Source organism: Nematolebias whitei, chromosome 11 (assembly GCF_014905685.2).
Source record: "Nematolebias whitei isolate Nwh7 chromosome 11, NemWhi1, whole genome shotgun sequence".
NCBI classification, from domain to species: Eukaryota; Metazoa; Chordata; class Actinopteri; order Cyprinodontiformes; family Rivulidae; genus Nematolebias; species Nematolebias whitei.
The window spans coordinates 32,187,496-32,201,859 of NC_056508.1; the positions used below are offsets into that span (position 1 = coordinate 32,187,496).

The 14,364-nt window shown below is 39.9% G+C and overlaps 1 protein-coding gene across 1 annotated transcript in view; it reads left to right on the forward strand.

The window, feature by feature from the left end:
• The first annotated feature begins 259 nt into the window (after positions 1 to 259).
• Positions 260 to 14,364, forward strand: part of LOC119417635 (differentially expressed in FDCP 6 homolog) — a 20,366-nt gene continuing 6,261 nt past the window's right edge. The window contains exons 1-5 of the mRNA XM_037684886.1: positions 260 to 355; positions 4,931 to 5,071; positions 5,149 to 5,334; positions 7,241 to 7,468; positions 7,572 to 7,718. Coding sequence (XP_037540814.1) covers positions 260 to 355; positions 4,931 to 5,071; positions 5,149 to 5,334; positions 7,241 to 7,468; positions 7,572 to 7,718 — 798 coding nt within the window. The remainder of the gene's footprint in view (positions 356 to 4,930; positions 5,072 to 5,148; positions 5,335 to 7,240; positions 7,469 to 7,571; positions 7,719 to 14,364) is intronic.

The window sequence follows — 14,364 nt, forward strand, 5'->3', positions numbered from 1 at the left end:
TTTTTATTATATTGTTCTGTTTTACTATGCTAGGATGCAAATACTTCCCACCACTGGAAGACAGGACTATGGGACCAGAGCCTTCGTCTGCTGGTGGCTGATGATGTCCAGGAGGTGTCACTGCCAACAAGCAGCTGAAGTCTTGCCCTGCAGCTGCAACACAACACCAGTCCGCCTGTCACTCAGGGGACCCGTGTCAACAGCAGAGGGAAGAAGAAGACACGTAGAAGAGGAAATCAGAAAATAAGCTGCTGCAGACATGGACCTGCGGTCTGAGCTGCTCAAGTCCATCTGGTATGGTTTTACAGCCCTGGATCTGGAGAAAAGTGGGAAAGTGTCTAAATCCCAGCTGAAGGTAAGTGATGGGACCTCTGCTTGGACAATGTAACAAGAAGAAACATTTTCTTCTGATGTCAGGATGGACACTTTTACTTGTGCTGCCTCATTTCCTACTTGACCTCGTTTTAGAAGATAAAAAGTGCTTTCAGGTGCTTAACGCACTAAATAAATCCAACCAAATACTTTTTTGTTTAATCGCTGTGTATTTGAGTGTGTGCTCCAGGAAATAAGTGTGTACTCTGTCTTCTTCTCATCATCTACATTTCCTGTGTCAAGCAATGCTTTTTTTTTTTTTTTTAAATCTGCGAATGCCACGAGGAACAATTTTGTTCCCCATAGTTTGAGTAAAACGCTTACACGGCTGAAAGAAAGCACAATATGCACCTCTGCCCTGCCAGAGCACGAGAGTAACAGTTTGTTCTCAGTTTTGTGCATGAATGGGACCCCTCATCTCTGAGCTGTTGCTCACACTGGGCCCGAATGTGCCATCTTGTTGTGCAAAGAAACCTCTGGCACTGGAGAGCAGCCTGTTGAATAGAGTACTCTCCCAGCATGTACGTCAAATGAACATTGTTACATTGAGAGCAAGGACAAAGTGGAAACATGCTGGTGATAGTTGTGTCTTGCACCCAGAGCCTCAATACAGCCACTGTCCTTTTTTGTTGATCTCACTGTTGTGTCATTTATTGTAGCTCAGACTCCATTTCCAGCCACCTCCACTCCTGGCTTACAAATATTCAGCCTCATGACTGGGCTTATCCCCCCCTCACTCCCCATGAGCGTGCAGGCTGTGTTCAGGCACCACATTTTGTTTGAGATGCTCACAGGCAGGTTGTTTGTGTGCTGTGGCCTCACAAAGTGGTAGATGTTTTAGAGCACTGTAGATTGGAGGCAGGATGTGGTTATGGCTCAGCACGCACAAACTAGGTGTCTGACAGCAGCAGGCAGCTCAAGATGGTTCTGACAAGACGGTGGAAAAGTGATAATGCTACTCAAAGCACACATCCTTTATTTACCTCTTTAATTGTAATAAATTACTGAACGTTTGAATTTTTACAAGTCCACTTCTCATCAGCAGTAACTTGTCTACATGTAGAGCAAGCTATAAAATCCTTCTCTCCACTTTACATTGCAAGGTTTTTGCAAAAATAATAAATAGAAGGGAAGCACAGAACCAGAGACATGACATGAGTACTGACTTAATTTCCTGTGCCTCGTTCTATTCACCACATGAAATACTGCCGACTAGAACACAAACACCAAAACTGCACCTTTTGAGGGAAGTTATTAAGCATGCGCACAACAACAAAACAGATTAATGTCATCTGGACCAGTTTCTTTAAGTGAGAAACGTTTCTTCTCCGTCATCAGTCTACAGCCTGCCAACCAGATCTGTCCCATAGGTAGCTTACATTGCTGTGTTTCAAGCCAACCTCCTGTGGGATCTCAGAAGTAGACTTTTAACACTTGCAAACAGAGCCCACCCGTCCAAAACAATCAGTCATCGTGTACAACCATCAAATGTTTTAGGCCACATGGCCAACTTGCTACTCACATCAACAGGCTGAGGACATCAAGGCCAAAATGGTTCAGAAAAAAAAGGTTTGTAAGCTCAATCATCCACGTAGATAACAACAAAAAAGGTTAAATAGTGCCATCTGTTTAATTCAATTTAATTCAGTTTATTTATATAGTGCCAAGTCACAACAGTCATCTGGACCTGTTTCTTACATCGCATTACACACGACGTTGTGCACTTCTTCCACAACAGAAACTGTATTTTATTTATATACAGCCGCACAATAAGTTATTTTCTCACACTTTTAAGCATGAACAGTGTACTGTAAAGCATAAAAAAATACAATGTAACAGTTTAAACAACTAAATTAAGCTTTCTGAGCTCGTTCACCATGAAATCCAGCCTATGACCTGTCAAGATCCTGAGTTCCTTTTATTTTTATTTTTAGACATCCTTAATTTTTTGACTTCTTGTGTTTGTAGTTTGTTTTCCTGTGTTCTGATATGATCATTTACGCGTTCATTTCTCAGTCAGTCCTGCCCCTCTGTTAACCATTCACACCTGTTTCCTATATTCATTAGACTCAGCTGCCTCCACTTATCTCATCACCCCTGCTCTACTTTTTGGTTTGCTCTTTCTCATCAGTCTGTCATTTCATTTGTTCCCTCCGCCGGTTCTTTTAGTGGTCCTTGTGATTTTGCTTCTTGAGTTTATTTTTTGTTGTTTTGGTGCCACATCTGCCATTTTGATTTGTTCATTAAGAATATTATTTTCCTCGCTCTGCATCCTTGGGTCCTGTTAATATAATCCAGACAAATTGTTTAATTTTAAATGAAATGAGGCTAGAATTTCATAAAGTTTTTGTTAAAATAAAAATAAAAAGGAAAACAAATTCCAAACTAAGTAACAATGCATTTATTGCATTAACATACATTTCTGATGTGTCCCGTTAATCTCTGCATTGTTACATAAAAGGGGAAATAATCTGGATATAGTCAAAGACCTCTAGAATCTCACAGAACTGAAAGCCTTTTGCAGAAAGAATGGGTAAAAAGATCCTAAACCAGTACTGAAAAACCACCAGAGGGGATATTTATATTCATGTGAACTGGACCAGCTACGTATTTATGAAATTTTCCTCTTATTTTAAATGTACAAAATCTGTAAACATTTAAAAGCACATCATTTCTTAATTCTATTTGTGCTAATCTAAACCTTGTTTAGGGATTTTGCTGTAACAGAAATGTTGACTGAGCTCTTTCAAACCTTTTTTTTTTCATTCAACCTTTATTTATACAGGTTAATCCCACTGAGTCTCGGGGACTCGTTTACAAGAGAGACCTGATTTTAACAAAGAGTGATGACAACAGTGGACAACAAAGACAATCATACTGTAAAGGATGCATACAAATTGAGATTTTTTTTTTCTTTTGCTTGTCTTGTTATAAGATCAGAAGTTTCTTGACATTTTCTTACATGAGATGCAAAAAAAGTTCATTTTTTCTTTCAACCTTTATTTATACAGGTTCGTCTCATTGAGTCACGAGGACTTGTTTACAAGTGAGACCTGTTTTAGACACAACACATAAAGACCACAATAATTCAAAAAGCAATTAAAATCAAATAAAAGAAGTTATAAACATAGTCAAATCAAGATATAAAACAAGGTAAAATACAATAACAAGAACATATTTGCTGCTTTGATATTTCTATTGAATGTTTAAAATCCCTTAAAGAAATCAAAATTGATAGCCTCAGATCTTGTGGCACCAACAGTTCACAGTTGTGATGGTCAAAATAAAGACTTTGGATCAACACCAGCTTTGTTGTGACATTGTTAGAATAATTAGCAAAATATGTCAAATGTAACTTTAATGAGAGTTGATAGGAGAGATCTCTCTCCAGTTTTAGCTTCTCTCCATTGGCTCCCAATTCAGAATAGAATTCAAAATATTACTTCTAACCTACAAAGTTCTCAACAACCTAGCTCCATCTTATATTACAGATCTTATTGTTCCATATTTTCCTAACGGAGCACTTCACTCTCAGACTGCAGGATTACTTGTGATTCCTAGAGTTTCCAAAAGTAGAATAGGAGGAAGATCTTTCAGTTATCAGGCTCCTCTCTTGTGGAACTAACTTCCAGTTTCTGTCTGAAAGGCTGACACATTGTCCAGTTTTAATACTGGGTTTAAGACTTTCCTTTTTGATAAATCCTATAGTTAGGGTTGGCTTGGGCTTCCTGAGTTGCTGCTATAGGCTTAGACTGCTGGAGGACAAACTGACCACATTTCTGCACTATGCTACTGTCTACTTACTCTGCTCAGCCTGTTTTGAATTTGTGTTTTTTTCTGTCCTTGACATGTGTTTTTGTCTTTCTTCCAATAGGAGGTACACCTGCACCTGGACATGCCATTCTGTGTTCGTCTGTCTCTCCTTCCTGTCCTCTCAAACCCAGCCGGTCGAAGCAGATGGCTGCTTGTCCTGAGCCTGGTTCTGCTGGAGGTTTCTTCCTGTTAAAAGGGAGTTTTTCCTTTCCACTGTGGCCTTTGTGCTTGCTCAGGATGGGAGACTTTGACGAAGTGAAGATTCAATGAGTCTGCTGGCTTCCTTAGATAGAGAACTTTACTAATTGGCTTTTCTATGTATGTGAATGTTCCTGTAAAGTGCCCTGAGACAACTTTGTTGTGAATTGCCGCTATATAAATAAACTGAATTGAATTGAATTAACTCTCCGATCAGCACTGGGTCTTTTTTAAATGTGGCTGACGACTAGAAAGAGTGTAAATGTATCCATGTTTCTACTCTACATCAGTAAGACTTTATTACTTTTTCTTTTTGCCTAACCTAGAATGTTTAACCGTTATTTTCTTGAAAATCTTCAGTTTTCTTCTGACTTTGGCCACACAACTTTTTTTCATTCCTTTTTGTCACAGTAATGTGCGCACATAGAAACTGCTGAAAATCAACACTTCAGTTCCCTAAAGCGCTCAAGTTTCCATTTTTGTTTTAGTAATGTTGCCTTTCTACTTCACTTTAAAATAAAAATCTGTCTTCATTGTAATTTTTCAGGTTTTGTCTCACAACCTTTGCACAGTCCTGAGTATCCCACATGATCCGGTGGCTTTAGAGGAGCACTTCAGGGATGATGATGATGGCCCAGTTTCCAGTCAGGGTTATATGCCTTACCTCAACAAATACATCCTGGATAAGGTGAGGTCCAGCACAACTTTACGCTTCATAAATGACTCATGCGGTTACATTTAATCCCTGCGTTTGTGTTGCTTTAGGTTGTGGAGGGTTCTTTTAAAAAAGAAAATGTAGACGAGCTCTGTTGGACTCTCACGGCAAAGAAGAACTACCAGCCAGATAAAAGCAGCAACTCGGTTGTACCAGAGCGGGACGCTTTTCGACTTTGGTGCCTTTTTAATTTTCTCTCTGAAGACAAGTACCCTTTGGTTATGGTTCCTGACGAGGTGGGTTCAACCAGTGAATATGTAAATACCATTCAGTTCTGTGACTGCTGACTCAGCATTCACTCTACTGTTGTCCTGTTCAAAGTTTTTTTTTTTTTTACTAATACTGGTACTTGCATGTGTTCAGCTATTTTAACCATTCGGGTATCATAGCCTTCAGCTCGTTGAGGAGATGTGTGCTATGACTTATGGTATTTGTAATTTTAATACTTTTTAAAATATTAGTTGATTTTTATTTTATTTTTTTTACTTTTTTCCTAATTGAAATGGAGCTTTAAAATTGAAGCTAAGCTTTAAGCTACTATTTTACTGACTTTAATATTTAGCTTTGGTTTGGTTTATTGTTGACTTTAGCTAGTCAGTAGTCTATTCACGTGTAATTAGTACTGGTAGTCTAGTCATACTTTAGCAAGTGTATTGCTAATATTAGCATTTAATGACAAATTTGCTCATTTCAGTTTTTGGCTCCAGTTTTCTAATTTTTGTTTTGGCTTATGTTTTGCTGGTTTTAACTTTTAGCTACTGTTTTAATCATTTTGGTTGGGTTTAGCGCTTATGCCTCTTTTCCACTGTCACAGCGCGGGTCGGATATTTCCGGCTTGACCCGTGTTTGAGGTCTTTTCCATGGTTCTTGGGACCGGCTCACCTCCCAGAATTGTTGCCTTCTAGCTGTTTTAGTTTTTAACTACAGTTTTGTATATTTAAACTTTTAGCTATGGTTTTGCTGGTTTTAGCCTTTAGCCACTGTTAGTTTAGCTTTTAGCTACATTTCTATGTATTGTAGCTTTTAGCTACAGTTCATTTCATTGTAAATTTGACCATTCTGTTTGTTTTAGCTTCTGTTCTGCTTCTTCATCAACAATTTTTATCAGTCCTTCAACCCTCCATGTTCGCACTGCATTCTTTTTAAAAATGTAAACTTTTCTAGTTGATTTAGATTTTGCCTCTTCTCTCCAATTTTAGTTACATATTTCTTGATATTTTCCTTCAGTGTTGCCTATAATTCTATGATTCTAGTCTGTAATCTGTGGCCTAAAAATAGAGTTGGATCTTGAGCAGCCACTGAGTTCAGCAGCTAAAAGTTCAGCTTCTTTCCACCATGAAACACGGCGCTCATTTCGTACAGCCGTGTGGGCTTGATTCTCACTTACAGCAGTTGTTTTGGTTTCCTGTTGGGCTTTTTTTTTTCAGCCGCTACCAAAAGAAAGCCTGTCAAGAACAGTGTATTTTTGTCTACACTCATAATTTAAGAAAATGTCATCCAGATTTATTTTGATATGTTTTTTCACACCAACCACTTCACAAGACATTTGATGTTCGAATGAGGGTTACGGTGTTGGTCGATGGTGAGATTTAGTGAGACAACGCATGTGAAGTGCTGTTTATGATGTTGGGTGTGATTTTATTATTTTTATCTTTAAATAGACAAGCACTATGTGTTGTCATCGTTGTATGCTCCCATACAATGGCAAAATTAGTTCTCTGCATTTAACCCATCGCACCTGGGATACACCCAGGTGGAGCAGTGGGCAGCTATGTGGGTTTTAGCAATTGGGGATTGGGTGTCTTGCTAAGAGACACCAGGACATGTGGGAATGGCTGGGGATTGAACCCGGGACTATCAGGTCCTGAGTCAGCTGCCCTGCCTCTACCCCATCTCAGCCCCTAAAGAATAATGGGAAATTGGGATAAATGGCATAATAAACACTTTGTTTTATAATTTTATTAAGCTCAGCAGTAAAAATGCTGCAGCCTTACATAAAAGCATCCTTCATAAAAAGTAAATTTTACAGGATTAATAAATTATTCTAATTAAAAGGTTTTAGTTGCTTTCTTGTCTTGTGCATCATGCAGCAAACACGGGCAGTATAAATAGATCAACTAATCTCCCTCTTGTCCTCTGCAGGTGGAATACCTCCTCAAGAAGATATGCATGGCGATGAGTGTTGAGTTTAACTGTGTTGAGTTTGAGGACTTCTTCTCCCAGGATTCAGCGCAGCAGAGCGGCATCTCCGTCTGGGTCTTTCTGGAGATGGTGAACTCTGGGAAGGTTACCCGGGGAATTGATAAGAGCATTATCAGCATGGCTATAGAGGAGGTTTACCGAGAGATAGTTGGCGATGTTCTCAAAGAGGTAAGAGACCGATCAAGCAGCAGATACAGTTTGTCTAGTTTGTTGCAGAATGCTCCATTTTGAGGCAGTGACAGCATGTGTTTATTGGTTTGGGTGCATGCAGGGGTATCTGTGGAAAAAAGGACAGTTGAGGAGAAACTGGAAGGAACGCTGGTTCACTTTGAGGCCCAGCAACTTGTCCTACTACACAGGAGAGGACCGTAAGGACTGCCAAGGGAACATAGTACTGGATGGGAATTGCTGCGTAGAGGTAAAAACTGAATCATAATTGCTTTAGTACATCCACTAAGTAAAATTTAACCTATTTATTTGGTTTCTTTTATTTATTAACCTTTATTTAACCAGGCAAATCCCACTGAGATCACAGATCTCTTTTGCAAGGGAAGCCTGGGCCTGAAGACAACCTAACATGCATGTTTTTGATCTGTGGGAGGAAACCGGAGTACCCGGAGAAAACCCACGCAAGCACTTTTGCTGAGTCAAAACACCTTTCTTCATGGTAGTGGGTGGGGAATTCCTTATGACAAACCTGAGAGGGCCACTGCATGATTACTCGATGTTTAAGCGTTCATCTTTGGCTTTTGTTGGGAACTCTTTAAAACGTTCAGAATTACTGAACATTTTTGCTTCATTTGTTTGAAAAAACAAGTGGATTCCTCCTTGAACTGAGAAATACCTTCAGGAAAATTATTCTGAGGGATGACAAGGCTGAACCGTAGAGATGTCAGTTTTGCATGTGGATTTCTTAACTTTGGAGCATGATTGGACCCAGAGGAGGATCAGAAGACCACCGGTCCCTGCTGCACCTGACTGGCCTCTGACGTCTTTGAACTTTAAACATTTCTTACAGCTGCACTGTTCTGTATTTATATATTGTGAGAAATAAGACAATTAAGAAAACATTCATCCATCCATTATCTTTTACCTGCTTCTTCCATTTTGGGTCACGGGGGTCGCCGGTGCCCATGTCCAGCAATCAATGTGCGAGGGGCGGGGTACACCCTGGACAGGTCACAAGTCCAATTAAGAAAACAAATAGGAATATATTTGTAAATGATAACAGCATGTCATTCATTAACCTACAAGCTAACGCTTTAAACATAGATCTTGTTTGATCTGTTAGTGCTTGGAGTACGTTGTGGAAACTACTCTCAGCTATTAGCCATGCCATATTTTAGTTCAGTATTAACCACATTGACTGAGTTGTTGGCATTTTTGTGTTTGCTAAGGTCATCTATCAGTGGTGGCCATCTTCAATCAGTTTTGCTCCAAAGGTTGGCAACGTAGGTTGTAGACGTACATCCAATCAATATGGTCTAAGTTTCAATAAAACCCATTCAGTGGTACATGATGTATTTTGATAACAACACAAAGTTGACATCTACACATGATACCAGGGTGTTGAGCAGAGATCTCATGCAGTCTGTTTGTGCTGTTAGTATGTGTTGTGGATGACTCTCTGATACTACCACACCAATTTTTTTGCTCAGAATCTGTAAAATTGGATTTAGCCGTTGTTGTGTTTGATATGGTTGATTAACTGTGGCAGCCATCTTAATCAGATGTAAATCCAATGATTACACTGAAGTTTTAATAAAATCACCCAAATGGCTCATATGATAATTTTGAACTGACAGACAAACGGATAAACAGTTAATTACACATTTGCCCACCTTTTATGCTGTTGGATGATAATGGGAAGCCAGAAGTTATCAACTGGTGACAAGTATAACTCACCCACAGAGTTCACCGTTAAGCGGTCCACAAAATTTTGTTGTTTAAAATTTTTTTTTTATCTAGAAATGTAAATGGATCTTATTCTTTTCTTTTTTAATGCGACTCCCACACATTTCCTGACTCATAAAAGTTCTAGATCCACCTCTGCTATAGAGAAAAGTTGTTTCAGAAAGTAGTCTGTTTCTCTCGTGCTAAAGGTAGTAATAAAAATCTTTAGTGGTAAAGTTTATCTTGTTTATTGATATTTCTTTAAAGACATTAGTATCCTCTTTAAATTACATTAAGTCCACACAGGTTTTTTAAATAAGTTGAAATTGAATTATACCAACGCTGTGAAGTATGTTTATTAAATGATTTGTAGTCAGACTTTATATATTTTCATTGTTGTGTATTTTTTTAATTAAAAGTAGGCTTTTTGTATATCGGTAGTTTTTTCCATAGCTGTAAAACTCTGACATTTAACTGCCCAGTTTTTAATACTGAGGCTTGTCATGTTGCAATAAAAGACACATGTTTTGGTTTTAGTATTTCATCATGTTTTCAGTTCACATTGGGCAACTTCTGCATATAGAAATTTCACCGAATTATGTAGGGGTCTGGAATTTTCATCTTAGGTGCATGTCCACTGTGAGAGACATAATCTAAAAAAAATCTGGAAATCACAATGTAAGATTTTTAAATAATTTATTTGTGTTATTGCTGCAAATAAGTATTTGAACACCTGCCAATCAGCAACAATTCTGGCCCTCAAATACTTGTTAGTCCGCCTCTAAAAAGTCCACCTCCACTCCTCTTATTCTAAATTAGAAGCATTTGTTTGAGGTCGTTAGCTGCATAAAGACACCTGTCCACCCCACACCATCAGTAACACTCCAACTACTAACATGGCTAAGACCAAAGAGCTGTCCAAAGACACCAGAGACAAAATTGTAGACCTCCACAAGGCTGGAAAGGGCTACGGGGCAACTGCCAAGCAGCTTGGTGAAAAAAGATCAACTGTTAGAGCAATTATTAAAAAATGGAAGAAGCTAAACATGACTGTGAATCTCCCTCGGACTGGGGCTTCATGCAAGATCTCACCTCGTAGTGCATCAGTGATCCTAAGTGAGGAATCAGCCCAGAGCTACACGGGAGGAGCTGGTCAATGACCTGAAGAGAGCTGGCACCACTGGTTCCAAGGTTACTGTGGGTAATACACTAAGACATCATAGTTTAAAATCATGCATAGCACAGAAGGTTCCCCTGCTTAAATCAGAACACGTCCAGACCCGTCTTAAGTTTGTCCATGACCATTTGGATGATCCAGAGGAGTCATGGGAGAAAGTTCTGTGATCAGATGAGACCAAAATAGAACTTTTTGGTCTTAATTCTACTCGCTGTGTTTGGAGGACGAAGAATGATGAGTACCATCCCAAAACACCATCCCTACTGTGAAGCATGGGGGTGGAAGCATCATGCTTTTCAGAGTCAGAGTCAGAGTTTCTTTATTGTCATTCGCACCTCATGTGGTACATGTGGTGGAGCGAAATTATGTACACAGGGTCCCAGTTACATCCAACAATAAAATGTATAAGAAAAACAGTAACAACATCCAAGACACGAACCAAGAAAAACATAAACTAAATATACACCAAGCACTCATAACATAAAACATTGAACATCAGCACAAACATGAACATGAGTCTGTGAGCAGATGTGCACGCATGAACACATCAACATTGAAACAGATCAGCAGCAACATGAAACAGACCAGCAGCAACATGATATGGTTTTTCACAGCGACCATTCTAGCTAGAGATTCATGAGTCTAACAGCCTCAGGGTAGAAGCTGTTCCTCAGTCTAGTGGTTCCACACCCAATGCTCCTCAACCTCCCTCCTGAGGGGAGTGGGGCAAAAAGTGTGTGTGCTGGGTGGGTGGGGTCCTTCATTTTTTTTTTTTTGGGGGGGGGGGGGGGGGGGGTGGGTTCTGCACATGGGACAGGACGACTGCACTGTATTAACCTTCCTAGCGTGGCGAGATCCTGCACGCACTTATGATGTGAACGGGTCAGTTGTGACCCGTCTTAAATCAGCCACAAAATACCCTCAAAACAGTGTTTTTTTAAGAAGTATTAGAACACATCTCTAAAATAAATTTGTCTTATTATTTTGTTATTTTAATATTATTAACCATAGTAACATTTATAGTGTTAAGGGTAAGTTTTGACCCATGTATATTTACGTCAAAAAAAAGGAAGAAACATTTCTTTTCAAACATTGAACTTTAATACCAATATAAAATAAAAAGCAGAACAAGTAATAATAGAGTTGTGGGTGTGGTCGATGTTGAAGCCCGGCTGCCTGAAGGGCGTGTTGTCACTGATGCACTTTGTGCAGCTGATGATGTAGTTGGAGTGGTGCTCCGGAGCTGTCTCACAAGGTTCGCAGTGGCTGGGTCTCGGGGTATCCGTTCCCTTCTCTCAATGTATGGCTTGATCAACAAATTTCCTAGCTCCTGAAGGAACAATCTCCGCTTGTGGGTTTTTTTGGCGTTCCACCCCAAGTCAATCTGGGTCCACAAGACAAATGCATTGTATGCAGACACATCTAGGATGTTGTAAAATACAACCATTGGCCATCTCCTGGTCATTCGCTGGCAAGTGTAGGTGGCAGTCAGCTTGTCCAGGGTGTCCACTCCTCCTTTGTTTTTATTGTAGTCCAGGATGATTTCAGGCTTTTTGTCACTTCTTGTTGACACAGCTGCATCTTTGTGAAGAGTGGATATAAGTACCACGCTCCGGTTCTTTTTGGGACAGTATGAAACAACACTGGTGGTTTCTGTAAAAGCAAATTTTGAAGACAGTGGAGCCCTGTCTTTCACCTACAAAATTTCAAGGGGCAGCTCAGGTTTGTTTTTTCTTATTGTGCCCACCATGGTAAGTTTCCTCTTGAGAAGTTCTTCTCCAAGATCATAGCTGGTGAAGAAATTGTCACACGTGATATTGTGACCCCGCAGTCCAGTAGTCATATCAAGGATTACCCGTTTTCCTTGATTCTTCTCAGGGATGCCAGCTGCAAGTTTGCCTGTGTAAATCTGTAGATTCCAGGCATAGCTGGTTTTCGCATCACAGGCTGCCCAGATTTTTATGCCATATTTGCCTGGCTTACTGGGCATGTATTGCCGGAAGGGGCATTTTCCACGGAAAGGGAGAAGACGCTCATCCACTGTCACCTCTGGTCCTGGGTTGAACATCAGTGGAAGGAGCTTCACCCATCTATCCCAGACGTCTTTGATGGGAGCAAGCTTGTCAGACCGTGCTCTAGTATCTCTGTTGTCAAATCTGAGGACTCTTGAGATCATTTGAAAGGTCTGAAGTGACATTGTTGCGCGGAAAATACTCCTGCCTGTGGACACATCCCAGAGACTAGTAAAGGCCTCATTGCTGGATCTGTACACGCCAGCGAGAAGAAGAACACCAATAAAAGCATCCAGGCACTCCTCATCAATGTCCTTCCAAGTGTCACCGTGAACTTTTTTCCCTTCGAGGTTTGTCATAGCAATGATGACTTTCTTTAGTGACAATGGCATAAACAAATCAAGGCATGTCTTGATGTCACTTACTCGTGTCACAGCAAACCTTGTAATCCCAGGGGTCATCTTCATAACATTTTCAGCAGCTTCCCTGCCATGTGAAACAGGAGGAATCGCACTCCAAGTGATGTTACCCTTTTTGGATTTATAGGTTTCAGTTACAGGAGCAGCTTCAGCACCTGTGCCCTCCTCATTCGACGAGTCTGTGTACTCTGATTCATATTCAATAGCATTGTCCTCCTCAGAAACTGGCTCATCTGTGTCACTAGGTGTGTCCTCTGCATCATTTTCAGCAAGGATGTGATCTAGAGCTTCTTGTACTGTGAATCTTCTCTTCATTTTGGTATGCAGCCAAGCTCTAGGTAAAATGGAGTGTCTGTTTCTACATGTCTCTACATGCCCATGTAGAGACACACCCAGGTGGGTGTGTCTGTCTAGGTCTGCATATCAAGATGGGCATGGCTATCCAGGTAGGCTTATCTCTACATGGGCATGCCTCAACATGTCTCTGCATTTACAGCTGGATGAACTTTTTCAGTTTTTGGGAGCAGAGTATGAGGGACTTATCAATAAAAGTAGTACGGATAAATGGGGATGTTTTGGTCAGTGAAGTAGCCAAACAGGTAAAAACAGAAGGCCCTAACATATGTATGACAAAGTTAGTGAGGTCACAGTGTGTTTATGATTTCAGTTTTGACACTGATTATTGGTTGATAGTCTTATACCATAACTGGGTCACAAATGACCCCAGCGCGGCAAGTGCGTGTTGTTCTATAAAAAATAAAAATTAAATTTAGTGAAAAAAACAAACAATTTTTTTTATTTAAATAAAGGTTCCAGACAAAGTCAAAAAGCCTTGATGCAAAAAAAAATATTTAAAAGACAGTATCATGATTTAAAATTTAAAATGGGTCACTACGGACCCTAACATAGGAGAGGATGACCGGGGCCATGCATTGTGAGATTTTGGGGAACAACCTCCTTCCCTCAGTTAGAGCATTGAAGATGTGTCGTGGCTGGGTCTTCCAACATGACAATGACCCGAAGCACACAGCCAGGAGAACCAAGGAGTAGCTCCATAAGAAACATATCAAGGTTCTGGAGTGACCTAGCCAGTCTCCAGACCTAAACCCTATCGAAAATCTTTGGAGGGAGCTCAAACTCCATGTTTCTCAGCAACAGCCCAGAAACCTGTCTGATCTAGAGAAGATTTGTGTGGAGGAATGGTCCAAAATCTCTGCTGCAGTGTGTGCACACCTGGTGAAAATCTACAGGAAACCTTTGACCTCTGTAACTGCAAACAAAGGCTACTGTACCAAATATTAACATTGATTGTCACAGGTGTTCAAATACTTATTTTCAGCAGTATCACACAAATTATTTAAAAAAATCATACATATTGATTTCCAGATTTTTTTAAAGATTATCTCTCTCATTGTGGACATGCAGCTAAGATGAAAATTGCAGACCCCTTCATGATTTATAAGTGGGAGAACTTGCAAAGTTGCAGGTTGTTCAAATACTTATTTTCCTCACTGTGTGTATATATATATATATATATATATATATATATATATATATATATAT